General features: G+C 35.3%; 1 protein-coding gene and 1 non-coding gene across 5 annotated transcripts in view; one reads left to right on the plus strand and one right to left on the minus strand.

Moving 5' to 3' along the window:
* LOC142337917 (uncharacterized) overlaps nucleotides 1-26,676 on the plus strand; it is a 54,640-nt gene that overhangs the window by 14,360 nt on the left and 13,604 nt on the right. For 3 of the 4 annotated variants that reach the window (XM_075387554.1, XM_075387557.1, XM_075387556.1), the window contains exons 8-22: nucleotides 4,010-4,030; nucleotides 4,546-4,673; nucleotides 5,149-5,339; nucleotides 5,968-6,033; nucleotides 11,654-11,815; nucleotides 12,567-12,646; nucleotides 13,081-13,206; nucleotides 16,012-16,209; nucleotides 16,582-16,773; nucleotides 17,560-17,689; nucleotides 18,009-18,062; nucleotides 18,347-18,422; nucleotides 18,697-18,864; nucleotides 25,247-25,350; nucleotides 25,557-25,658. In XM_075387554.1, the coding sequence (XP_075243669.1) occupies nucleotides 4,010-4,030; nucleotides 4,546-4,673; nucleotides 5,149-5,339; nucleotides 5,968-6,033; nucleotides 11,654-11,815; nucleotides 12,567-12,646; nucleotides 13,081-13,206; nucleotides 16,012-16,209; nucleotides 16,582-16,773; nucleotides 17,560-17,689; nucleotides 18,009-18,062; nucleotides 18,347-18,422; nucleotides 18,697-18,864; nucleotides 25,247-25,350; nucleotides 25,557-25,658 (1,798 nt within the window). The remainder of the gene's footprint in view (nucleotides 1-4,009; nucleotides 4,031-4,545; nucleotides 4,674-5,148; nucleotides 5,340-5,967; nucleotides 6,034-11,653; nucleotides 11,816-12,566; nucleotides 12,647-13,080; nucleotides 13,207-16,011; nucleotides 16,210-16,581; nucleotides 16,774-17,559; nucleotides 17,690-18,008; nucleotides 18,063-18,346; nucleotides 18,423-18,696; nucleotides 18,865-25,246; nucleotides 25,351-25,556; nucleotides 25,659-26,676) is intronic. The other variant, XM_075387555.1, reaches the window with a different exon arrangement.
* Nucleotides 6,147-6,217, minus strand: Trnag-ucc (transfer RNA glycine (anticodon UCC)). Its single transcript has one exon. It is a non-coding gene; the product is annotated as a tRNA-Gly (tRNA).

Below are 26,676 nucleotides of genomic sequence, written 5' to 3' on the forward strand. Positions count from 1 at the left end.
TTCTTCGTATAATGATAATGAAAAATTTCGTGTACTTGGCATGTTTTATCTTAAATAAAAATTACCTCTCATTCCCTAACGAATGAAGAATGTTTTACTTGTTTACATTTGAATCGTTAAAATTTGAGTTACACTGAAAGATTAAATTTCAGAGGTACTTAGCAAAAGTACAACAAAATAGCAGCAATTAAACATGGCCAGCAGCATACACACAATACACAGACCAGAGAGAACAACCACCAATACTGTATAACAGAAGGCTCCACATCCTCTGAAATGCAGGAATACTCCACACTATCCGAGGTGAGGACAGCCACCCCAGACTCCAAGAATATGGTTGCATCTTTGCAACAAAATTTTTGTTTCAAAGTCTACATTGATCTCATTACAGGCCAAAGCCAACATAAAGAGAAACACAAAGGGGCGAAACATGTTTCAACTGAAAACATACTTACCATTAGTGATGAGTTAGAATTATTTCATACATTACGTTACAACAGAAGACACTGAAAACAAACATTTCACTTGAGTTATCAGAACATTGCTAAAATTATGCAAAATTTAAATAAAAAGTTACATAATGAAAGGTGAGGTCTGGTCTAGACCCCCACTATTTTTAGAAATTGCAAAAACAAATAATAAAATTCAGCTTTTAAACATTTACTACGAAACAGCAAAATTACACGCTACAGTTCAACAACACGGCTTTCGGCATGAGAATTGCAACAAATCAATCCTAGAATTATTTTGAAAACGGAATTATTACTGCATGATTTTTTTGGAGAATCTAGTTACCCAGAAATGTTATTAGCATTGCTCGCAGATGTTTTCATTTGAGTCTCAAGGCTCGAAGTTTTTATTTCCAATTACAATGGCTTGATGAAAACTCAGTAGGTACAATTTATTCTTACCTTGGCCACCTAAGGATAAAATCAAATCCTACTAAAAATCTGTCATTTTCTCACAAAATGGTTTTGCTAGCATATCTGAGTCTAATAGTTACAGTAACTATTTCATCGAGTTATTGCGAATATCAAAACAACGGCATAGAATTTGTTTATCAACAAAAACTTTTGTTAGCTGAAAAATTTATCAACGTTCAATTTTTGGGTTCTTTATCAAAACTCATTGAAACAATTGACGAGCAAATCAAACATCTGACGACTACGTTATCAACAGCTAGGAGCAAATACGGGTACGGTTGCGACTTGTCAAATATGTCAACAAATGAATCGTCGCTGAACTTTGAATTGATTTCAAAATACGTTGATAAACAACTACAAGCAGCCAAAATCGACATAAGAGAACTTCAAGGAGAACTTGTTGAAATAATGGGATCAACAACATCAGTGAGTAGTTACTCATACTATAGAAACAAAAGAGGAACTGGCTTAATAGCGTTCGGAGCATTAACTGCTTTATCAGCAGGGGCAGGAATTGCATATACGTTAGGGTCAATATTTGGAAGTTGCGGAGGATCAAGTCACAGTTAAGAGGACATTGACTATGCCTTGCAAGAACTGGAAGACAATAAATACCGAAGTCAACTCGAAATTGAACGAAAAATTTTTCATAATTGCATCGCAAATGAAGATACAAAAAACGCAATTGCTTCTCAATGAAACGCAGAAAAACCACAGCATAATTTTAAGTTGCTAAATGAAAATACGAGATGCTTAATGGCATGTAATCAGTAATTCTACCCCCGCTCTCAATTTACATAGAGCAACTCCACTACCAATGCCAAACGGAGGAGAAGATGGTTATGCCCCTCAGTATGAATTGGAATCAAATTATATTGCAATAGCTGAATCAACAAACCGCATAGCATTACTCTCACAACCACAAATTAACAACTTTGTGGGCTCCATTTTCTTTGTAGCTTTTCTGTATACATAAATTGATTCTCATTAGAAACCGCAGAAAATACGTGTCTTGGTTCACTACTAATTGGCAATCAGTTCTCAGCATTACAGAATTGTAATATTTTGACGGTCAAACTTCCGATTAAGGAAAAGGCGAAAAATCTTGGTAATGGTGAATGGCTGATTACATCATCGAGTAAAAACTTCGATCTTTTTTTCAGTGACTTGAAAAATACGAACCATCTTAAACGAACAAAACTTCCTGAGTGTCAGGTATGTGTGTTAGAATTAAAATGCTGAACAAAATTAGAGACTAGCTCAATGGAATTGAGTGCGAATATGTTCTCTTGCAAAAATGGCAGCGCGATAAAGATTGACATCAAACTAGTTGTTCCATTACAGCATCTCTTTAGTAACCTACCAGATTTAGCGCAACTCTCACACATCTCATCAATGTCTGAAGCTCGCAGACAAATTATCGAACAAGTACAATTAAAAATGTTAACGGTGCCTGAATTTCACAGAAAATCACTAGATAAATTAGACGAGATTTCAGAACCTATTATTCTTAACATGAAAAACTTGAGACCAAGCAATCAGAATAAGTTTTGAGAAGCTGGAACTTGGAAAATGTCAGTAACGATTGGATTTTGTTCTTTTTGCATTTCCTTATTATTGCATTTTTGACGGACATATGTTGTACAATGTTATCATCAACGATATGCTAGAATTATCACATCAGTGGTTGTTCAAAAGAGAAGTAAATCAAAGCCGATGTTGGTTGTGTCCGCAACAGTTTATCAGTATCTACAACTACATCCTATGAATAAACTTGCAAACAATAATATTGTTTTGAGTGAGCAACAGTTGATGCAACACTTCAAACTGACGAATCAAGAGAGTGCTCCAGCAGATATAGGCAACGTGCAACTTGTTTGCAAAAAAATTGCGCAAAACCTGAACACCCCATTTTTATTAATTTATATCTTAAAATTGGATACTCATTGCATGCAAAACTTCAGTATGCCAACTATAACACCATAAGCCGTCCTGTTTATGTGGTTTTTAAATGCCTCAAAGAATCAATGCTTTATGAATTAATGCTAGGTAGTATAATCATTAATATTAAAGAAGCGAAGAGTAATGTCTAAACTTTGATTGGATTTAAAGTTAAGCCATTTCTATTTAGATTTAGTTAAATCTTATTGGTGGAAAAATTGTACGAATTATTGAATAAATTAGTTGTAGATAACTTGCCATTAGAAGGATTGGGTTTGTAGAACTGAAGTAGTAGAAAGCTTTTGAATAGTTGAAGAAAATTAAAAAGGAATGAAGAAGAGAATTGATTGTTAGAATTATTATTGTTTTGGGATAACTGCTAGACCCATATCCGAAGACCTGAAATATGTTGTAATTATCATCAGGTACTTTATAATATAATCAGGGAACACCAATATAAGTACCTCAATCAAGAAATTGACTTCTGAACTCGCTTAATGAACTTAAATTTTTATGAACATTTACTAGTTAAAGATCAATAGTGTGCACCTAAGTAGTGCCAAAAGTATATGCCCTAATTCTTGAGTATTAGAGTCTTGAGTTTTTGATGTCTAATGTCATTTTTGAAAAAGCTCTATTAGGGTTTTTCCTTATAGGGCGTATGTGTCTCAAAATTGACAGTCCGGTTCTAACCCAAAAAGTCTAGTGGTCTATTGAAGTACTGGTGATCAATTTGTCTATCTTATTTCTTTAGTTTTCTCAATTCATGGAAGGCCACAAGCGTCTATTATGGCTATTTTCCGGCAATCTGCCGCCTATGATCTTCAAGGTTTGTGAACGACCTATTATATGTTTTTCTATTGATTATAGTCTGTGAATCCTAATAATAGATGGTACCAGCCATTACAAAGCTATTGTTCCATTGTAAAGCTGGTAGATCATCTCTGACCATGTCAGTTATAAATGGCCATATTCTACCCCTGGAGGGCATTCTAAACTTTAGTTATGTTTTAACTTTATTTAACTTTAACTTTGTAATCGATTGATTGAAAATATAAATTCGACCTCATCAGCGTTGTTCTCCTAAGATTGTAAAAGTTGTGCTATGCTAATCTGACTTTTCACTCTGATTGTTTTTGTGTTAGAATCTGCGAAGTGACTGGCATGTGAGTAAACAAAAACAAACAAGAATTATAAGTAGAAAAATGCTTTTTTAAAATTGTATTTAGTAACGAGTAGATGTCTTGTCGTGCTATTGCACTATTTAGTTGCATGTCATTTCCTCACTATCAAAATAACCAAATTTTGTTGACATTTGTGTTAACCCGAAATCATTTACTTCAAAAAGTAGACCATGGAACATGTTAGAAGGTTGAGAGAGGACAATCTGATGTAGATTGTTCATAAGATAAGCTTGACATATCTTGACAAGAAGCTCTACTTGCTCAACGTATACTTGTCTAGAGAAATGCAGCCTTGAAGAACAAGAAAGAACGTGAGAACGGGTTATAAGAGACGCCCAAGTTCGAGAGATTAAGACCAGTTTGTGTGATGGTTAGCACACAAGACAAGCAAGTAAGAGATGCTGTTTCGAATCTAGTACTAATCCATTTTCACATTAGTTGCGCCTGCTTAGACCCCCTAACAGTTAAAGAGTTTGTATATTCACCGTTTCATTTAGGTACGACCTTGAGAACGTGGGTGCTATCTCCAAGGACAAGTTGTTCACACTGTGGGGTCTGGACAAGGAGGGCAGACCTAAATTGAGGGACTTTATGTACCACAGGGCCAAGACTGACCTCATTCCAGGTTCATTTTTACTTGGAGATTCCAGAACTGTTTAACTTTAGAATATCCGCAAATATTTGATCCTCTCTGTTAGTGGGGCTTCAAATGCTTTACAAATTAGACGATGAAGAAATCTCGATCAAGAAAAAGAATGGCAAGCAGCCGGTACAATTAAGCCCATCCCTTGAAATTTTTTCCCGGGTTTGTGGAAAGGGTTCCGGAATGAAAAGTTTGCGGGGTTAAACGACGCAGGGCTGAAAAAATATTGTGAAATAATTTGCAAGTAGGACACATACCCATGTTTTTATATATTTAGATTTTGTGATTTTTCAATCATAATTTTTCAATTTGCCAAATTGGGGAAACTTTTTGATTGTTGATTGTTTTTTGTCTCAAAGTGCATGGAAAGATACTCTATGATTAACGTGCACATAATATCGTTGGCCAATCAGACTCTCACAGTTAAAAACTTTACGTTATTTTGTACCTTTCTCAGGTCGTGAGAGTGCACGTTTGCCCACCGCCTACTCAATAGCACTAGAGGACTTGAGTGAGAGGGCGACCCCGTGGAAGCCCAAATGGGACTTGGATCACCCCAGTGGAGTGACCAGTGACCCCTCAGCACCCATTCCCAAAAGTCAGCTAAAGATGAAGGCTAAGGAGTTCATGGCTGTTCTCAGAGAAAAGGTAATTGATAGAAATATAGTAATAAAAAACAAGTTAATAACAATTGAATTTCACGCCCACAGACTTAATAACCAATGAGAATGGTAGCGTATATAATTGCGTAACGTGTATATAATATTTACCTTATCGGCCCTTGAGAAATGGTTTGAAACTATTGCAACCGAGCAAAGTATCACGACCGAAATTCAATGTTATAATGGAAGTTTATTTCTTTGGGCGGGGGGGGGGGGGGGTGGGGTATTATTTCTGTGATTTTTCTTCGAAGGGGTTTATTTCCTTTTCCGAAGGTTTTTTTCCTTTTAGAATCAGTCTGTGCTTTTTTCCCCTAGACTCGCTACATAAACCATTGCCATTTCAGCCTAGACTGATTTTAAAAGGAAAAAACCTTCGGAAAAAACCAGACTTATTTGAATAATTAAAAAGTTTTTAAGTAATGACATTGCTATTATTATTAATAGTTTGCACTGTCATTTTGTTTTGCGCAATATACTCATTTGTTTTTGCACAGCAATATTGGGTTGAATTCAGTGTTCTTTTTTATTTCAATTTTTTTTTCTTTCACACATGGCATTTGAATCCAAAATTGAATCGAAACGGTTCCATTCGAGCATTTGTGTGCTTGTTTTAGTTTGAAGGTGCCTCTCTGCAGCTTTTGAAGACGTTTGAGAAGTATGACGCACTCAACTGTGGACAAGTTAGTCTATCTAAGAAAGGTTGAGAATAGATTCGAAAGTGTTTGAGAGTCGATTCTATTTGCACCAAGATTCGCCAATCTAATATTCAAATCCAAAAAATGATAGGAAAAGTTGCATCGTACGGGAATCGAACCCATGTCAACAGCTTGGAAGGCTGCTATGCTACCACTACACCAACGATGCATGAAAACTCCAGTCTGACGTGTCTCATTATTAGATTAGACGGGGAAGGGGGGGCAGGGAGGGTTGATATAGTCCAGTTAGTTTGTAGGCGCCGTGATAAAGTCCGGCGATTTAGAACTTTCAACATTTGCAATTTGCACTGGAAGAAAGGCGAATTCCAAATTTAGAGCCATAAAACTAGCCTCGCGTGGTACCAGCCCCTCATTTATTAGACATATAACTCTTATGCCGCAAGCGTGAGTGCTATTTTTACATAGTAACATATTATAATGTCAAGCTTAATATGTATTGAGGGTCACAAGCCGCCCTGGGGGACCGCAGTAGAATTGGATTTTCAATTTTTCTGTTTCTTTCAATTGAAGGGAAATAAATACGGGACTTGTTTGAACCCTCAAATGTTTTCCGATCCGTCAATTTTGGCTAATAGATATCTTTCCTGGGGAGATACAGAGGATTATCATTGAAAAGTTATCAAAAACTGAAACAATCCTTAACGAAATTTTTCTTTTTTTGCTTCTCCAGACAAAAAAAGGCTTGAAAATGGCTCTCAAACGAAGTTGGTTGCAATTCTATCAGTCATGTGGTCTTTTTTGCGTTTTTTTGCCTGACCGGTTTTTCATCTGACCCTTTTATTTTTTTAACGCCGGCAAAAACATGATAATCAGGTATAACTCGGAGGGCATTAACTGGTTGAGCAGCTATTTTTGAGCCTTACTCCTTAGTAGTCCATAAGTATGTGATTCAACAAAATTGCTTTAGAAGACAATTTCACAGTGTGACGGGCGGTTCTTAATCTTAAAAGTTTGACCGCCCTCAGTTACACCTCCTGCCCCCCCCCCACCCTACTCACCCCCAACACTACCCAGTCCATCCTCCTCCAGCCATCTCGACCCTACTCCACATCATCGCTTTACACTCCCCACCCCCAATGCTAGCATCCCTAAGCCCCGGCTGCGTGCTACCGAAGCCAACCGCTCGCCGGTCGTTTGAGAGAATTCGTCCGACGTCAGTTGGTTATATTTATCTAATGGAGTTAACTGCTTACGTTTTTGTTTCCGTCTCCATCGGTTTTTGACGTTAACTTTTTGGTTTTCATTATTAAATTGTGTGTTTTAAATAGTTATTTGTTAGTTAAATCTATTAGTTAAATAGTTAATTGTCTGATATGTTTTGTTCACAATGGTTTTAATCTCATTAGAACTTGAATTGAAGATACACAACCTTCGCAATCGTTTACAGCAATTGATAAGCATCAATTTCAAGCTCTCTACTCAAAACTAGATCTTAAAAAAATTTCGAACTTCTTTCTAATACTTCGACAGTTTTTCATTTATGACTTTTTGTTTCACTAACAAGCGATATCTCAGTTAATTATCTTGGTTGTCCATGATCACCATAGAAAAAAAACCCTAGGAAGTTGCAGCCACAAAAACGATGCATAATTTTGATGATTTGTTTGTTTTAATCTATAATAAGGCACCTTGAGCTTTTGCGGTTTAGAACTACTTAGAACAGTCTCAAATTCACGTTTACTTAAACAAGTTTCATCATCAGCAGTGCTTTAGTTCCGTGGAAACATTTTGCAGATCTGATCGTTAAACGGAATGCACAGGATAAGTTTTTAAGACAGATTTTTTACGCTATCCAAATTCATAGAGCTTTTTCAATAAAATTTGAGGCTCAAGGTAGCGCAGAGAGACGTGCAGCCTAAATCAGATTTGCAGACAAAGAATGAAAAAATTGTGTAAAAATAAAAAAAAAATGAAGAATATACAGTAATTGGTTCGGCCTAATTTTGTACTGACTGAAATGCACCAATAGATCTTTTTCCATTGTTAACTACACAGACCGAGTTGTTTGAAGTGAGTCCGAGGAAAATGAAAACACAGTCATGTTAACGCTTCGCAACTTCCATTATAATTTAAAGTTTGTTTGTAATTTTTTCCATGTTCTTACAGCGAAAACTTTGAAGCAAGTGATTACGGCTATAAAACATACTGAGCCTGTCTAGGGTACATATTTATTATTTGATTGAGATTTTTAGGGTTGATTATAAGTTATAACATGAAATTGGCTAGACCTCTATGTGGGAACGCACATTAACGATCTTTTTGTCTGTTTGGAAAGTATTAGCTTAGCTCAAATCGATAGTATAGAATTCTTAAGATAAGCTTTTGCTCAAATCAACTGTTTGTGAAACTTGTAGTTTAAAAGTTGAACAATTTTAGGTAATCAAATTATGAAACGCTCAATGTACGAGATAAATCAAAGTTATAGACAAATAAAAACTGGCAGTGGAACAACTTGATACGACAATAAGTTGCTGTCGCAAAAAAGGGGACAAAATTCACCTGGAAAGAGCAATCTTCTTTCGAGAAAAACGTAAACTGTTATTCTGATAAGAAATTAAACGTATCTGGCAGCTATCATTCGTTAGCTTACTGGCCCTTTTTACAAGCATTGGCCAATTTTATAAGGTTTTTGTTGGGGACGGTATGTTAAATTGTTTCACTGCTTTTTTCACAACTAAAGCTATTTTTATAGCGAGGATGCATGAACATAAAGTTCATGGTTTTTTTATGTTCACGTGCGCAGTTTCCATCTTTGAGAAAAACGAATTGATTAGAGTGTGTTATTCTTTCTTCAGTAAATAAAGACTTTTACAATTTTTTTAACTGAAACAAATTGAATTCATTTAATTAAGGAAAACATTGTTATGCGTGACCGGTTAATTTCTGAGCACATTCATCGACAGTTGACAATAAGTAAAAAGTGATATTTTGGTTATGCACTTGGACACTGACTATGCGTTGTATGAGTTTGGTTCCATCAATGGGTTTTTTATGGGTTTGGTTCCATCAAAACTAAGCAATTATCTTAGTAGTTATTTTCCCATTCTTTGATTGTTTATATTTTCTTGTTGTTATTGAAATAGATTGATGGGCAGAATTATTTTTATCTGGTTTTCTAATTTTTATTAAGTTCAAGTTTATTTTTCAGTACGCATGTTCGGTTCCGTAGCCTTTTAGTTCAATTCAATTCTTTTTTTGAAACGTGGTTTGGGATATATGCTTGCTTTTAGATATCTTGATCAAGCAGACCTCTTTTAAAAAAATCACGGTACGGGTATTAAACTTATTTGATTGTTTACTAAAAATGCGTTTATTTTTTGTGCTTCATGTTAGGCGTCCTTTGAAATGCTTCTATCTGTGAAATAATCTTAGCAAGCAGGCTTCGTTTGCAATTTCAATGGGTAAAACGTGATTTTGTTTTCAGTTTTGTTAGGATGAAAAATCATCACCGTGTATAGTGCGCACTCTAAAGGGTCAACATCGTGGTATCTCCCTATAGGTAGCCTATGAATCTAATGATTGTTTGTTTGTGTTTGCATTTTTTAAGGGCTTTGAATTAGCTTGTTGTCGCCTCCCGAGCCTGCGCCTTCCAAAGTAGGCCATCCCGAGGCCTACTTCGGAAGGCAGGCTTTCTTTGGATTCTGCTTTTGAAGAATTAGAAAAATTCAACAAATTATATAAGAACTAAAAATTATGAATTTGGTTTTCTTTTCAAAAAAAAGTCTTTTGTTTGTTCAGTTTCACGATCAAGTAATTTTTCGACTTTTAATTGAAAGCATTGCTCAGACTTGAAATGCTGAGTAAGAATATTTTTTAACGAAATTTTGTTTTAATTAAAACACCTAGCCGGCAGATTGCCGGCAAATAGCCGCGATAGACGCTTTTGGCCTTCCATGGATTTGAAACAACTAAATAAATAAGATAGATAGATTGACCACCAGTCCTTTAATAGACCACTAGATTTTAGGTTAGATTCGGACTGTCTTTTTAATGAGACACATACGCTCTATAAGGAAACCCTAATGGAGCTTTTTCAAAATTAATATTCGAAATCAAAAACTCAAGACTCAGAAACAAGAACTCAAAACAAGAAGTCAGGCCGCAAGAATCATCGATGGAGACGGCGAATTAAAAAAGCTATCGCTTCGTGGCCATTAAAAATGATTTTTTTCTAATTCTTGGTCGAATAGTTTAAATCTTTAGTTTTTTGGCTTAAAACTGTAAACTGTAAAGAAATACTCATGAAAGTCATTTTAACTAACTAAATTTAGTGCAATTTTCTCCATTTTTTAAGCGATGTTTTAGCGATGTCCCACCGGACTATTTTTTGCTTTTGACTTCAAATTTTTAAAGTGTTCCCCTTTTTCAGAGTTCTGAGAAAACAATTTTTTTAATGTTAATCAAAACTATATTCGTAAAGTTATAAAATGATGTTTTTCTTCTTTCTGCGCAATGCTCCAACCAAAAGTGAAAATTTGGATTGAAAAAAGCCAGCCTCGCATATATATTTAATTATTTTGACAAAAATTGTTGGAACAAATAGGTGTAACATCTTTTTTGGTTCATGCAAGGCCTCCTTCAAATTTATATCTTTCTGTAAAACGATTTTTGTGAGCTGACCTTGTTCCCAGTTTCATTAGTTAAAATTAGAGGTTGTTTTCAGTACTGTTCCAGAAAACTTTTCCAAACATTTCGAATCGACGAAACTGACTGAAGATTTATTTTTCTTTTGATATTGAAGAAACTGTTATTTGCTGTAAGCTTCCATGACACAGAAGGATCTGGAAGGAAAATTGTGCTAACTGATTGCCTAATTTAATCATCTGCTTCTGTTATTAGTCTGTAACGTTATAACGTTTGTTTTCAATTCATTGATTAATGCGTATATCACTTTTTTCTTGTGAATTTTTCAGATGAAATTAGCATTTATTTAAATTATTTTTGGTAGTTATCAGATATTGAGGTGCACATGACAAAAATTTGAAATCAGACGATGAAATTCTGTTCGAATTTGTACGATTAATCAATTGCTTATGAGAGTCTTGTAAGATATGACATAATGTTTGACTGGAGCAGAAAATGAACAAAAAGGATACAAAATTTATAGTACGCGCGTTTTATCACAGATTGTGTACAGTGGCTGCCGTGGAGTTGTTGAAAATTTGTTTGCTAGTTTTTTTTTACTTTGCTTCACTCTCACATAGACTCTCAATTTGTGTCTAAATATCACTAGAGATGATGAAAGTAGAGTGTCTTTAAAGTATAATTTCTGACCGTTTGCTTTGGAAACTGTCATTGGCGCGAGAAAGAACATTCATTTGCCCAGAAACGTTTGAGTCTTTCCCATTATAGACCATTGCCTCCCCCCCCCCCCCCCCCAGTTTAGTAGTCAGATAACGTATAGCCCCCCCAACCATGATAAACATATTACACGGGGGCGTATGGCTATAATTTCGTGTCTGGGCTTTAAGTAATGGGAAAGACCCAAACATTTTTGTCAAACAAAAATTTTCAATATTTTTGGAGCAAACATGTTTGTTTTTACAAAAAATTAATCAAAATTACTTTTTTTCTGTTTGTTTAGCTCCCACTTGGTGTGATCAAAAAGTGTCTACTGGAGTGTACCTCAATAGAGTGTGAAGAGAGTGTGTTGGACAAACTTCAGGGGAGATTAGACATTCCATGTGATGAGAATGGAGTCTATTTCTCACACTTCGTCACCATTCTCGCATCCAGGGCTGAACCGGTCAGGAAATTTACAACTTCCTCCGCAGTATTTGAAAAATTCAAAAGCGGGATCTTTTCCGTCTGTGCCCCCCCCCCCCCAGTACGTTATGCTCCCCCAGTTACAGAGCACGTGTCATTACATAGTAAATCATCATGTATAATTATGGCACGTGCGTTTGGGGGGGGGGGGGTGCAAACCCACTAAGCCCGGAGGGGGGGGGGGTGCACAAACGAAAAAGTTCCCAAAAGCGTATCAGAAAGTTGCAAGAGAAAATGATATCTCCTATCAGATTTATCAGGCAAATTGAAAGATTATTGCAAGATTGCATTAGATGCGCCCATTACAAAGGTCTCAATATTCTTGTGGAGTGTGTTTAATGCATAAATTTGTTGATTTTAGATTATCGTTAATGTAGAATTTTGCTGAGTGTTATTGGGTAAATTCTTGTATGATTATTAAGTATTCGGTTATGATCAACTAATGTGTCGTTTTGAGATCAAAATTTTGGATCTTTTCTGTTTCACAAACCCCCCCCCCCCCCCCCCCCAGTGTTTTTTATGACCCCCAGGTACAAGTTATATGTTGATATATAGCACGTTACTATGTTAGAAAATAGCACGTGTTCCTGGGGGTCATAAAAGATTTATGCTCACTAAGCTGGGGGGGGGGGGGGACAGAATAGATCCAAAATTTTTTAACAAACAATTGGTCCATTCTTTCTTATGTTTATTGCGATTTCAGTGAATTATTCCTTGTGTTGATATTGCAGATGAAATCGGAATCGGTTCATAAATTGAGTCCAGACTACAAAGGAGACGGAGAGAAGAAAACAGGAAATCAAAAAGATGAGTTAGTTTTCATTTATTTCTGTTTCTCTTTTAAATGAGAAACTACACAAGGAAATAATTGTCCTTTTTTTAATTTTAAAATCTTCCATAAAATCCAAATAATTACTCCTTAATTTGAAATATTTTTTACAAATTTTTGAATACATTACATAAAATCTTTTGCTATTGGTCTTTACCTTAAGTGTTTTTGCGACTGATTTTCAGCCGATCATAATATCTGTAGTTATGGATATCTTTATATTACTTTTAATTTTTTAAAATGATTTTTTTTCACTAATTTATGTTTTCCCAAGCTAGTTTTTTTTTGTCTCAACACAGCCTTATAGTATTTTAATTTATGAATTAAGCCCGAAATATCTTTTTAAAGAACTATTATTTTGTGATCTGGAATTCGTTCAGCTCTCATCACATCTGACGTTGTTATGTTGATTTTAGTTGCTGCTGCTCTGCGGGTGGTACTAAGAAACCGACAGTTGAGGCGGGTGAAGATGACGGCAAATTGGAGACTGCAATTGTGAACTACTTAGCCTCTCCTTTTATAAATCTACTCAATGCTCTCAAGTTAGTCACACTCTAAAAAGTTTCTAATAAATTTACCTGCAATGTTTGCAGTTAAGCAAAATTGCAGCTAACATTACCTGCAAAATTTCTTGCAAAAAAATGATAATTTTTTAATCCGAAACTGCAGTTTAAGGTGATAAAAAATATTCAGAAAGTTTTTCTCGCTATAATAGTGCAACCCATTTCTTAGACCGCGTGGACTGCATTTAATTAAAATTGAGGTCATATATTGGTTCCCAGTTAACTGCAAAATATCAAGACATTTTGTACCTTTTCATGGTTTTTTATTAAATTGTTGGACCGTTTGGAATATATGGCATGTCTTTTGCATTGAGTTCTATACCATTCTGTGTAAACAAACAATGTAACAGTTACCATTTAATGGCTGAAGTGAAAGTTACCTACCTCATCGTACATGTTCTTACCTGACTAAGCATTATGGACTATTTTGATAAGCGTTAGCTCTGTCACTAGACCAACCCCTATAATCCAGCTTTAGGTCCCAGACGGATGTGACCTCTGATCAGACCCAAGTCGAACGCACACGGTGTTTTTCCAGACCAAAATTATAGATCTGGAAATCGGTTTGAGAGTACGAAAGTCTGAAGCATGTTCTGATTTGAGTCTCCTCGGAGGAAATTTTAGTCGATCAGTGGTCACTTTGGTCTGGGACGGCCTGACCGTGGTTCGCTTGCGTCTGGATGGTCGCATCAGAAGTCACTTCGAGTGCACAAAAGTCTGATCAGAGGTCAAATGGTTTATTTTTTTCTCATTTTTTCCGTAATGTGTAAGAGCCAAGAACAAATATGTTCTGACCAGAGACTCATTCAACAAGTGCAACTATGGTGCCGGCGAACTGTAGCAAATTCATGCAAAAGTTTCAATTTATCAATTTTTGAAAATTCTTTTTTTTCTAACAAAACGATTTTGATTTTGAATTGATTTGATTGCCTATTCTGCTGAGGAAATCAGTTTTTATGTAATGACATATTATGGCGATATTTAATGTCGCGTCTATGTTTAACTTTAGTTTCTGGTCAGAGGATTTCGAGCGAACATAAATCGAATCAGAGGTCATTTTTTCTAAATCTCAAACATGTAAATTCGAATAACCCCAAGGTTAAAGTTACATGTTGTAATTTTATAAATCAAACATACTACATCTTTCCCTTGAATAACTATACATAAAAACAATAAAAAACTAAGGTTCAGTTTCTAGTTTTCGTGAATTTTTTTTTAAAAAATAAACTTTTAAAGCCTTCAATTTTTGTGTCCATTAAAACTCGTTCGTGTCTTTTTTGCATCTCTTGCTTTAATTCTTTTTAAAATTTTTTCTTTGATTTTTATTTTCTTAGAGCTCTTGAAAGTTTATTCCATTTCCGAACAAAATTTCTTATAATTGAATTTTGACTCCATTTTGATTTACATTTTTTGTGAGAGAAAAATCATATGTACGATTATTAACTTTAATTTCAACGTCTCCGATTATTCTGAATTTTCTTTGGTCTTGTATGTTTGTTTGTCAGACAATATCGAAAAGTCTATTTAATGAAGTTTTTGCTATTTGAATTTCTGCGGGAAGTATTTTATTTTCAAGAAGTAGTTTATGAGCACTGTCATATTTTGTTCGAAAAAAGCAAACTTTTATGCCCCATCTAATTTGTTTGTTTATTCTGTCAATTGAATAGGACGGCAAACTTTTAAAAAATTTTGCACTAAATTCTAAATGCGATAAAACAGATAAAACAGTGATCTGAAGAGATATATTTGAGCCTTTGAAGGTATTTGATTGCGTACCAAATAAATTGATCTGATAGCTAAAGCCATTTTACTGATCACATTATTAGGTTGTTTTTGGTCTGCCAACTCTTTGTCAAGAATAACACCTAGGTATCGGCATTCATCTATTGGTTTCAATGAATGACTTTTAAATTCAACGCAATTGACAGTTGGTAAGTTTTCATTTTTGAAAACCATCATTTCTGTTTTCCCTTCATTTAGAGTTAACTTGCTTTGTTTCATATATTGTTCAGTTTCCATCAACATCTTCTTAGCCTTTGCTTCTAAACACTGTTCATTTTTTTCATGACATAAAATTGCTGTGTCATCTGCAAATTGTAAAACTTTCGAACTTTTCCCTATTTCCTCACCGAAGTCAGTTACATAAAGTATGAATACTAGTGGTCCTAGTACAGTACCTTGTGGAACGCCATGATTTATAATTCTCCAGTCGGATTCAACTATTCCGTTTCTAACACACTGTTTCCTGTTAACTAGAAACGAATTCAATAAGACTCCTGCGTTTTCTCCAAAACCATATTTTTCAATTTTTTGAATGAAAATGTCCAAGGATATTGAGTTAAAAGCTTTCGCTAAATCCAAAAAGATTGTTAAGACTATATCTTTTTCTTCAACATAAAGATTTTTTTCTCTGTCAGTGCAATTATTGTATTTTGAGCGCATATAAGTCTGGCTTAAGTGTGATTGGTAGTGGTTCCGAACGCTGGAAGTTCGAACGTGTGGACAATGATCTGAAATTGGACTGGGCCGAGTTTGCACAAGAATCGGGACAATTTTAGCCTGATCAGAAGTCTTTTCCGACTGTGATGGTCTGATCAGAGACCACTTCGAGCGCGCACGATGTTATTAGAGAACATTAGTCTGATCAGAAGATGTTTTGGCCTGCAACGGTCTGATCAAATGTCACTACCATCTGGCACCTCAACCTGGGAATTAGCTAACATAAGCTCTTAAATTAAAGTTTTGTATGTTATATCAACTTTTTAGTCTAGGGTCCATTTTCAGGGAAGCCGACAAAGACGGCTCGTGTGCGTTGGAACCATCCGTAGTCGAACAACAGATTGAGAAGCATCTGAAATTCTCTCTGACCCCTGGTAACAAACAGGTGCTGGAATTTGTGATATTTGTGAAGCCAGCTGTCGCTTCTGAGGAGAACAAGGGAAAAGTCGCGTATCTACACTTCATGAAACTGTTCATCAAATCGTTAGTTTTCAAAGATTTTGAAAATTTTTCCCTAATTTGAATTAGGTTTTCAACTATTTTTTACATGCTGGTTTGACTGGTCGGGCTAATTATTATGTCCATAGGATTCATAGCCGGCAATATTTTTCAATTTGGTTGAAAAAAAGTTTGCATTAAAAATTCAAAGTATAGAAATATTGAATCACAACCGTTCGCTCCAGTTTATTGAGAAAAGGAAATATTGTTTCAAACCAATCCATAGGGTGCATTTTTATTGAGCTATCTTCACAATAGTGTTAATTTTTGTCTCAACACAGTCTTTTGTAGAATCGAAATTTCGGAGAGAATGTTTGTATAGATTATCTCAAATGATGATTGCCAATGTTTGTTCAGCTTTTCCCGATACAAACTGTCACACACTCCCGCTTCCCAACGCAGTGCTTCTTCCCAATTGCCATTCAGTGGCCAGTCTGTGGGAGGGTTCCAGGCTGAGAGTGCCAGATGGGCTCAGGAGAAGAGGGAGGAGGGATTCATCATGGATAAGGAGCCTCTCTCTGCTGCATGGGGTGTCACTACTAGAAACAGGTAGGGTTACTATTACTATCCTACACTAGCAAAAATTACCAGAGGCGGAAGTGTTTTTGTGACCCCCACGTAAAATTTAGGTTGTTATAAAGCGCGTTATATGAAAAAGAGGATCTTTTCCGTTTGTGCCCCCCCTCCCCCAGTACGTTATGCACCCCAGTTATAAAGCATGTGTCATTACCTAGTAAATCATTATGTAAAAATGTAGCACGTGCGTCTTGGGGTTGCAAATAATATGCACCCACTAAGCTGGGGGGGGGGGGGGGGGCACAAACGGAAAAGATCCAAAAAAGTAGCACGTTCTCCTGGAGGGCGTAAAATTTATAGTACAAGATCCCATTGTACATACGTGTTGCCTGGACGGTGCTTAATTAAGACTGTTATCATCTTCTGTCGTTTTCGAATTTAATAGTTTTCGGGAGATTTTTTTCCTGTAGCCGGTATTACGATGAACCAATTTTAGGAAACACCAAAAAATGACGCACAAAAATGATAAATGATGCAAAAATTAAGAGGCCATACACTATATTTAAGACAAATGATGGCAGATCTTGGCTTGTTTTTTCGCAATTAACTATGCTAATTTTTGGATCTTTTCCGTTCCCCTCCCCCTCCCCCCAGCTTAGTGGGCGCATATTATTTGCACCCTGCAGACGCACGTGCCATATTGGGGGATGCATAACTCTGTAACTGGGGGATGCATAACGTACGGGGGGAGCACAAAGGAAAATGTCCCAATTTTCTTTGTGTCCTCATTCATACCTTTAACTTTCGGTTGTTTTCCAGGAACAGACGTCTGTTGAGAGAGTCTGCTCGTAGTGTGTCACCCAAGAAGCTCCAGAGGAGTTTAGACACTTTGAAAGAGTTGCAGGAGAACCCGTCTGAACAAAATGTCTTCAATTTGCCCATTTCTATGGTAAGTTTACTTCATGTTTAAACATAGCTGTGGATCGTATAATAAATTCCATAATTTGTCATGAGATAATTGTTGTCTGGGGTCTTCCCATTATAGCTCCCCTGCTCCCCACGAAAATATAGCCCCCCCCCCCCGATTTTGGTAAAATTTACCATGATTGGGGCTTTATGTCTGACCACCAATGGGGGGGGGGTATATTGAGAAAGAACCTATATTGTCTGCTTATAAATATATTTTGCGCTTTTCTAATATAATGTTTCTAACTTTCTCTTAAAAAGAATTAAGAAGTCGATTGCATTATATATTAATGTTTTTCTAGTTAGAGATGGCGATGCAAGAAGTGAGCAAGAACAAAATTCACTCTCTTCATAAAGTAAGTTATTATTAGTTTTCTCTTTTTAAATCACTTTTTTTAATGTTTAGTTCTGAAATCAATTTTTTTCGAGCTATTTTTTTTATCTCATGAATCAGTTCTTAATTTTGTTAAAAATTTATCAAATTTAATAAATATGCAGAAATATTGCAAAAAAATTTGTGTTCTTCACAGATTTTAGATCTGCTGTTCAGAAGTCTTCCAAAATACTTTTTTTCAGTTGATTGCAATTTTATGATGTGTTTGTATTGAAAGCATTAATTTCAGCTGTTTTTTTATTTCAGGCGTTCCTGTTGCTGACTAAAAATGGGAAGAAACACATGAACAAATTAGAATTCACGGATATCCTCTCCAAAATAGGTAATCCTTTATCAACTTAAAAATTATCAGATTTTTTTCTTTTAAAAAATCAGTTGTTTTAAATCGGATCTTGTTTTTGTTTAAAAATTTTCATGTTCTTTTTCTCCGTTTTTTTCAATTTTTTTATTCTATTCTTTGTGACTTTGTGATAAACAAGATTATGTTCTTTTTTCGAATCAATTATTCAAATTAACTAGAGGTATCAACCACTGTTTTAATTATCAAAATGCGTGGTTTTAAAGTGGGGTATTTTATGACGTAATAACTTATTTAGGCATCCCATTGTCGCCCGACGAGATAGACAGGATCTGGGCAACGTTGCCCCTAGAGCCAGAAAGTGGGGAGGTATCCATGGAGGCTTTGGTGGGCAGATTTACCCCTGGTCACCCCTATAATGCCCTAACTGGGCAAAACACTATGTACGAGAAACGACCCATACCAGGTTTGTTATAGTAACTTCTATAAAGTTATTTGCTGATTTCTCGGAACTGTTCGAAAACCGAATTCTAATCAGACATTCAGAACAACAAAAATTGGAGAAATAGAATATTTATTTGGGCAATTATGTTTAATTAAAGCCGTTTATCCATTTCTTGTTTAGCGCCAGTATTTCTGGTTTATATGCCAGCAGAACGGTTACACAGCATTAATTTGTCGGGATGGTTTTCCACGGGGGAAGAGTGACGGCCAACGTTCAACAACGTTAAAGTTAAAATAGATACCTTTTCTTTTTGTATGCTCTTATCGAATAACCCTGATTAGTCTACGAATGACTTAAATTCTTAATTTTGCTCCTACTTTATAAATCATCAATCTTTCTACGTCATTTCTACGTTAGATGGATCAGAAATTGTTGTCAAAGTGAAATGTCACTTTCCAAGATGCGACAGATCTTGAAAAGTTTCGTTTAGGGTTTTATTTAAAGATAAACTCTAACTTTTTCGATAGTAACCTGGCTGAAATTTTGGCAAGCGATTAAACTGGCTTATTCAAAGACCTTTCAAAAAGGGGAAAACACGACGTAAAGTCATTCAGTATGAAGACATGCACTGTAATCTCAAAGTCAGCCAAGGGGGTATTTAAAGAGATTTATCTTCTTTCATATCAATGATAAATGTAAAACGATTCAATGTTCAAAAACAATTAATTTTTGTCTAGTAAACGTTTGCTTGGGCGATTAATTAACGAATCTTGGGCACCATACAACTCTGTGTTTTTTGAAAAAGCAGAAAATGAGAAATGAGTTTGCTGTATACTTTTTAAGTTTTGTTAATTATTATGTTTTCGAAAAATTTTTAAAAAATGAAACACGACTTGTAAACTAGCCTATTTTTTCAATAGCAGCTGCTAAAAAATTGATTTGTTCCGTTTTGATGGCCCCCAGTGTTTCAAATGTTTAGTTTAATAACAATGAATTGTTACAGCTTTCCTAAAAGTTTGAGGCAGGAGCAAATAAATGCTGAGAAAGCGAACATTGTTTTTTATCTCGTCTTAGTCATTTTTTGTACATAACTAGCTTTTACTCATTCGGATCATTAAAAATTCTTGCTGTTTTTGAATTGTTTGTTTTTAATTCAAATGTTTTATTCTTGTTTACGAAAAATTGAAATCTCCATTGAAGGTTGTCAGAGTTTCTCAATTAGCGTCAATTGGTTGCTGCAAAAGATGTTAGAATTTTATAAAATGGTTTGTTAATTTAATTTTAAATTATTAAAATAAGCTTTTGTGTGTTTTTTTTCTTAGAAAGGCGACCTCTCCGGAAAGTTGTTTTCACTAAAAAATAAAAATTAATTAAACCCTTTAGAATTGAACACAAAAATTTAACTAGTTGATTGCATAATATTTAGAAGCAAAAAGGGATAATAATCTAAAAGCATGTTGATTTGCTGAAAAAATCAGCCAAAAAAGTTCAATTTCTCGCAATTTTTGGCTTCGCTCTGGTGCACTAACGAAGCAATTTTACTGAATGCAATTTCAATTATTTGAACCGTGTGGTTTTGAAATTTGTTTTTAGCTTCTCAAATAACAGCTTAGAAATATTTGAGGAACAATTTCGAGGATATATCTGAACTGAAATTTGAAGCAATGATATGTTGAATAGACGGGAAATTAGTTGTTTAATTGGTAGGTTTTTTTTGGTTATTAATTCCCCACGAATCCCCAGTCAAAATAGGACGGTTATCTTGCAAGATCTTGCAAGATTCTTGCAAGATAAACGTCCGGATCTTGCATCTTGCAAGATAAACGTTGTTTGCAAGAGTCTTGCAAGATCTTGCAAGATAAACGTTATTTGCAAGAATCTTGCAAGATCTTACAAGATAACCGTTGAAGTTCGTCTGGGGATGTTACTGGTTGATGCAATGTAGAACATGTGACCTTGAATTGTGATAAAATCCACACCAATTAATTTTGGGAGGGTGAATAATGGTAAAGATCATATCTATAACATGGGGTCCATTTTCGAAATATCATTGATGATCTTAGAAGATTTGAATTCGATTAGCAGGTGACGCTTTGGGTTGCGAGCAAACCCTGTTTGTTGTCGTGGCTTGTGAAAGCTTTAAAGTGAGTATTCAATTTTAATGCAAGAAGAGACGACCCATCACTTTGTTTGTGAACGTGTTTTCTTTGTATGCATTTTGTTCTCAAGCATTGCACAATGTTTCTTTTATTTTACACTTGCTTCAGTTTGATCACGTGTGTCCATGTGATGACGTAACGAGTAAGAGTTATTTAAAAGTTGGTGTTAAAAGTTATCCATGGCCATATGCGATGTCGTTAAATATTTGGGATCTTTTCCTTTTGTGCCCCCCCAGTACGTTATGCGCCCCCCAGTTACAGAGCACGTGCCATTACATAGTAAATCACTATGTAAAAATCACGTGCGTCTGGGGTGTGCAAATAATATGCGCCCACTAAGTTGGGGGGGCACAAACGAAAAAGATCCAATTTTTGATTCACAAGGAGTGGGGTTTTCAGATTTCCGTAAATTCTCGGTTTCAGCTGTAATATGGATTATTATAACCGTCATTATAACCAATGATGAATTGGTTATAACGACAGGAGGCATATCTTGGAGCTTTTAGTGTAACCAAATAAATATCAAAACATTGCGGTTGCGTTTAACTTTCCGAAAGAAGCAATTTGACATTTCCACTCTTGTTAAAAACTAATTGCTTGTGATTATTTTCAATCCAAAGTTGGATCTTTTCTGTTTGTGCCCCCCCTCATCTTAGTGGGCGCATATTATTTGCACCCCCAGGCGCACGTGCAATAATTTTACATAATGATTTACTATGTAATGGCACGTGCTCTGTAATGGGGGGGGGTGCATAACGTACTGGGGGGCACAAATGGAAAAGATCCCCAAAGTTTTTTTTTAAACTTCAACAGCATAATTTTTTCGAAAAAAGTTGTTTATTTTACCGATGCTTTCATGTGTGCAAAGTATGATCGTGAATTTGTTTTATTTGCTTTGAAGATGTTTATGAGTGTCATATAAAAGTGTTCGATTGTTCAAACTTGTATTTGAATGTTTTCATGCTTTTTGGACATCCTGCTGGTATTCATAATGATCTCTTTTCTTTGCACATTTTGTGGTGACTTTTGTCTTTTAAATGGTAAAAAAATGGACAAAGGCTGAATATGGACATAAATTGAGCTATCACTGCATATAACCTGTTTATTATAGTAAAACTATAATGTTCAAAAATAAATAAATATAAGCTTATTGGGATCTTTTCCGTATCCACCCCGTACGTCATGCACCCCAAATTTACTGATTATGTGTCATTACATAGTAAATCATTATGTAAAATATGGCACGTGCGTCGGGGGGTGCAAATAATATGCACCCACTAAGCTGGGGGGGGGGGTTACAAAGAGAGAACAGATCCGCTCATTGAACTAATTTCTTTGTGAATTTAGAGCTGAAACAATCTAGTTTTAATTGAAGTATGATTGTATGATTGTGTCTCTACTATAGATTTTGCGGATTCAGTGTAATTTTGCTGACTTTTTGATCTTAACTTTTCACCGGCATTTTTATTTCCGTATAATAAATTGCTGTGTAATAGGGAGTTTCAAACAATATACTATACATGCCCTCATATGGGGGTATTAAAGGCAAAAGTGGACTTTCCGCTTGCATTGTTCTCTGAGTTGGGTTTTTTAAGCAATTTTAATTTGAAGTGTGGACCTTTTTCGTGTATGCCCCCCAGCTTAGTGGGTGCATATTATTTGCAGCCCTCAGACGCCCGTGCCGTATTTTTATATGATGAATAACCCTGTAATGACACGTGCTTTGTAACTGGGGTGTACATAACGTACTGGGGGGGGGGGGGGGGGGGCACAAAACGGAAAAGATCCAGAAGTTTCATATGTCATGCGCTTTGTTAACATATTTTGGGCTAGCAGGGTTGAAATGTTTCATTTTTTGCCTCTACAATCCTTTTTAATTTATTTTCTAAATGACAAGTCATGCTTTCACTTTTTATGGGGAGGGTGGTGACGTCACCCAATGCTCTTCAAGTTGTTGAAAATTCTTTTCATTTGATAAGATACCAATATTTTCATGACTGCTTTTTATTCTAACAGTCTTTGAGTGATCCGTAAATGGCTTTATGGGTTTTTGGCACTATTTAAATTAATAAATATATTTTTTTTCAATATTTTCAAGCTTTTCTGTATTTGACAAGGAATGTGATTTCGATATTTTCACTTTTTAGCTATTTTTGTCTGATTAGAGCGAGTTTCGTTTTCGTAGAGAATTGATATTTGTCATGCGTAGTTTAATGATTTGTTTTTCTGATTAGCCATTATTTTGTCGTTTTTAGATGCTTTTAACCTCATACCTAAATTGATATGAATTTTAATGAAATAAATGGTTACCTTGAAAACTTCATCAAAGTTATGGTTATTTGATGAAGAGTGTTCTTCACTATCGACAGAAAACTTTTACTTAATGAAAATCTAAACATTTGACAAAAATCAAAAACCCGCGATAGTTTGCTTTTACATATATTGTTGAACACTTGAGCCTTTTCTGCATCCTGAACTCTTTTTTTCTCGTCATCGTTGTTTTTGTTATTGAATTTGTTTGTATGTTGTTATTCCACTTATGTTCTTCAATTACTCCGCGCTCCAAACATTCAGTTTTTTGGGGCAGTGCTTTTTGACGCATAGAAAGAGTGACTATGTTGTCCATTTTAAAATTTTTTGTTACCGTTCTTGGATTGATTTGTGAGTACTGGTTTTGATTACACTAAATTGTCAGATTAAATGAAAACAATATGCGCAAAGTGACCAATTGACGTAACAATTATTCAGAAAGTTAAGAAAATAGCAGTTTGAAGAGTTTTCTGGTTTCCAAATGAATTGTTTCTGTGCACACGTGTTTATTTGAGCAAACTTATATCTATCAGACACATGTATTTTTTATTTGAATAATAGGTAGCTATCAAGTTACGTGTCTTTATACCATAACGACGATAACGTTCGATTTGTTTTTCAGAATTTTTCGGATTGTTTTTGAATTTGTTTTTTCTTTAAATTTCCATCGCATTCTTTTTTCAAATTTTTTGCAGACTTAAGATTTGCGTTCTAATTTACGTTGCTGTCTGGTTCAATTCAATAAATTTTAGATTCGTTTTTTTTCTGCAAAGCACGATATATAAGAGAAAGTAGTGACGAAGGCCAGAAAGATAAAAAGAATGAAACGTAATAAACAGGTTCGACCACGTCATTTTTTATGTTATTTTTTAAATTTTTTTTGAAGAATTAAGTGTTATTATTCAGTGTTATGTCTATTTGCCTTCTGCCTGGAAGTTGAGCTCACCGTTACTCATCCAACAGCTCAGTTTATTATTAGGATCAGTTATTTTGTTACAATTTTTCCAGGCAAACAAGTTTATCTAGCCTAAAATTTGTTTTTTTCTAGTTCGGTATTGAGTACATAAGATATCATTGAGATGCCAACATTTCTCACTAGCAGAGATATTTTTAAGTGCTAATCAGCAATTTGTCTTTTAAACTTGCAATTTGTCTTCAGAGGAACTTTTAGATATCTATTAACCAATTAGGTTTTATTTCATTTCTGCTTACGTAATATGTTTTTTTTTCACGGAAAACACTGATAAGTGGGAGTATATACACTGGCCTCAAAAGCTGTTCAGTAGATAATGCTTTTTCAGAACGCTTTCTTTTACCTTTTAAAAATACGGGCGGTGAGTTTGCATCTTCGTCTTTTCTGGTGTCAATTAATGTGATCAGATAGCTTCACTATTCCCAAAAATTCTGCAGCCAGTGTGTTTCCCTTTCGTTTTGTTCCTGTCGATCCAACAATTAGTTGTTCATAGGAGTAATTTTTCCTGTATACCTTTTTGTTATATACCATATTAATTTATCTTTATGCATTTTAAGCCATCCCTGCCATCTATGTGTGCTGGGTGTTTGAAGGTTTATTTGAGTGCAACTTTCGTCCTAAGAAAATTAATTATGCTTTCTGCATGTCTAAAAATTTGTGTACGCAACATTATTTAACTTGTGGTTACTGCACTTTTCATTTTTTCTTTCGCTGTTTGTTATTATTTCGTTGTGTTGTTTTCAAAGGATCTCTTTGGAGTGTATTTTGAAGAGTAAATATAGCAAGTTTTGTCAAATACTACTGCTACTCTACTACTACTACTACTACTACTACTACTACTAAGTTTTGTCAAATTTTGACATTAAAGCTCACGATTGTTTAACCTTCAGTTTTTTTACCGCACTTTTCATATTTTTGTCTTTGCGTGTTATTTTTTACATTTGTTTATTTGTTTATTTAGTGAGCGATGAGGAATTGGTGGCCCAGGCTAAGCAGAGAATAGCCCAGCAGAGGAGAGAGAGGAAGATTGCTCTTCTTAAGTCTAAACCAGACAGGTGTGGAAAGGTGAGTTGACATCAAATAACAATTATGATATAGTAGACGGCATTGTTTAGTAACCGCACAGAGAAAAACGGGGCACATTTTTTTTCTAAATTTTTGTATGGTTTTGTAAGTTTAGTAAAAGTTGATGCTGGAGTTGCTCACCCTTGTATAAAATTTTTTATTTTTTTCGTGGTTTTGCTATTTTATTTGTTTGTTTGTTTATTTAGGGTGAGACGGATGCCGAGATAAAAGAGAAGGCAGAGAAGAAATTGACTCTCGCTGAAGAGAGAGATAAAGTGAAAGAGATTATGATTCGTATCAAGCCACAGGTTAGTTATCTCCAGAATTATTGATTTTTCCCACTGTGATGTCACTTTATATCTTGATTTTAATTTATGTGCATATTAGTAGTAAAATTTGGGGTGGTCTACCGCACAGAAATAGGATCCCTCCCAGCCCAGTCTCGAACCAACTTCAAAATCATACAGCTTAGTGCTGGAAGCATGCCTACATTGCCGAGCTACGGATACCAAAACTACTTAGACGAAATCACGCTAAAGCTGAGTAATACAAACTTATAGTACGATTGCGATAAGCGATTCGCCGAATAGTCATGCAATATTTTCTTAACCAATACATAATCTAACTAAGTTTTCTTTTTAAATCATTAAATAATAAACCTGAAATAAGGCAACATGGCCCAGATGGTAACTCGCGTAAACGCATAATCACCTGGGTTACGTTGCCTTTTGGATTCCATTATAATTTATCAAACACAAACAAACAAAACTATCTCATTTTTGTCTTTGTTATCAAAGCTATCTCAGTTTTGGGTTTTTATCAGACCTAATTAAACAAATCGCTCTATAAAAACAACGAAGAAGTAAACTTCTCGCATTTATCAAAAATAACCATGAAAAACAGTCCAGAAACCTCAGATAACTTCCGATATATTGTTTACAGCGCTCAAGTCCTAATTCCATCTCAGTTTTCCTTTGAGCTAAACACAAAAAGACGCAAAGTTGATCAAAGAGAGGGCAACCTCACCACGCAAGTTCAGCCGAAAGGACTAGCACATTGGATTGACCAATTTACGGAATGGCAGTTTGCAGTTGTTAACCATGAGCCACAAAAGACACAGCAGCAATTCAGATGGTGTAATGACATACCATTTGAGCACCAACACATTTTGGTCTATTCAAACGATAATCCAAAACACATGGAGAAGATTATTAAATCCTATATCCGTCATGAGAGTAAAGTCCTCTTTGAGATCAAAGCCAGAATTTTTACGCCAACAAGCGCTTCCCAGACCTTCAATGAGCAGTTCTTGCGATTTAATTCATC

The sequence above is a fragment of the Convolutriloba macropyga genome, chromosome 4 (genome assembly GCF_964194025.1).
Source record: "Convolutriloba macropyga chromosome 4, txConMacr16.3, whole genome shotgun sequence".
NCBI classification, from domain to species: Eukaryota; Metazoa; Xenacoelomorpha; order Acoela; family Convolutidae; genus Convolutriloba; species Convolutriloba macropyga.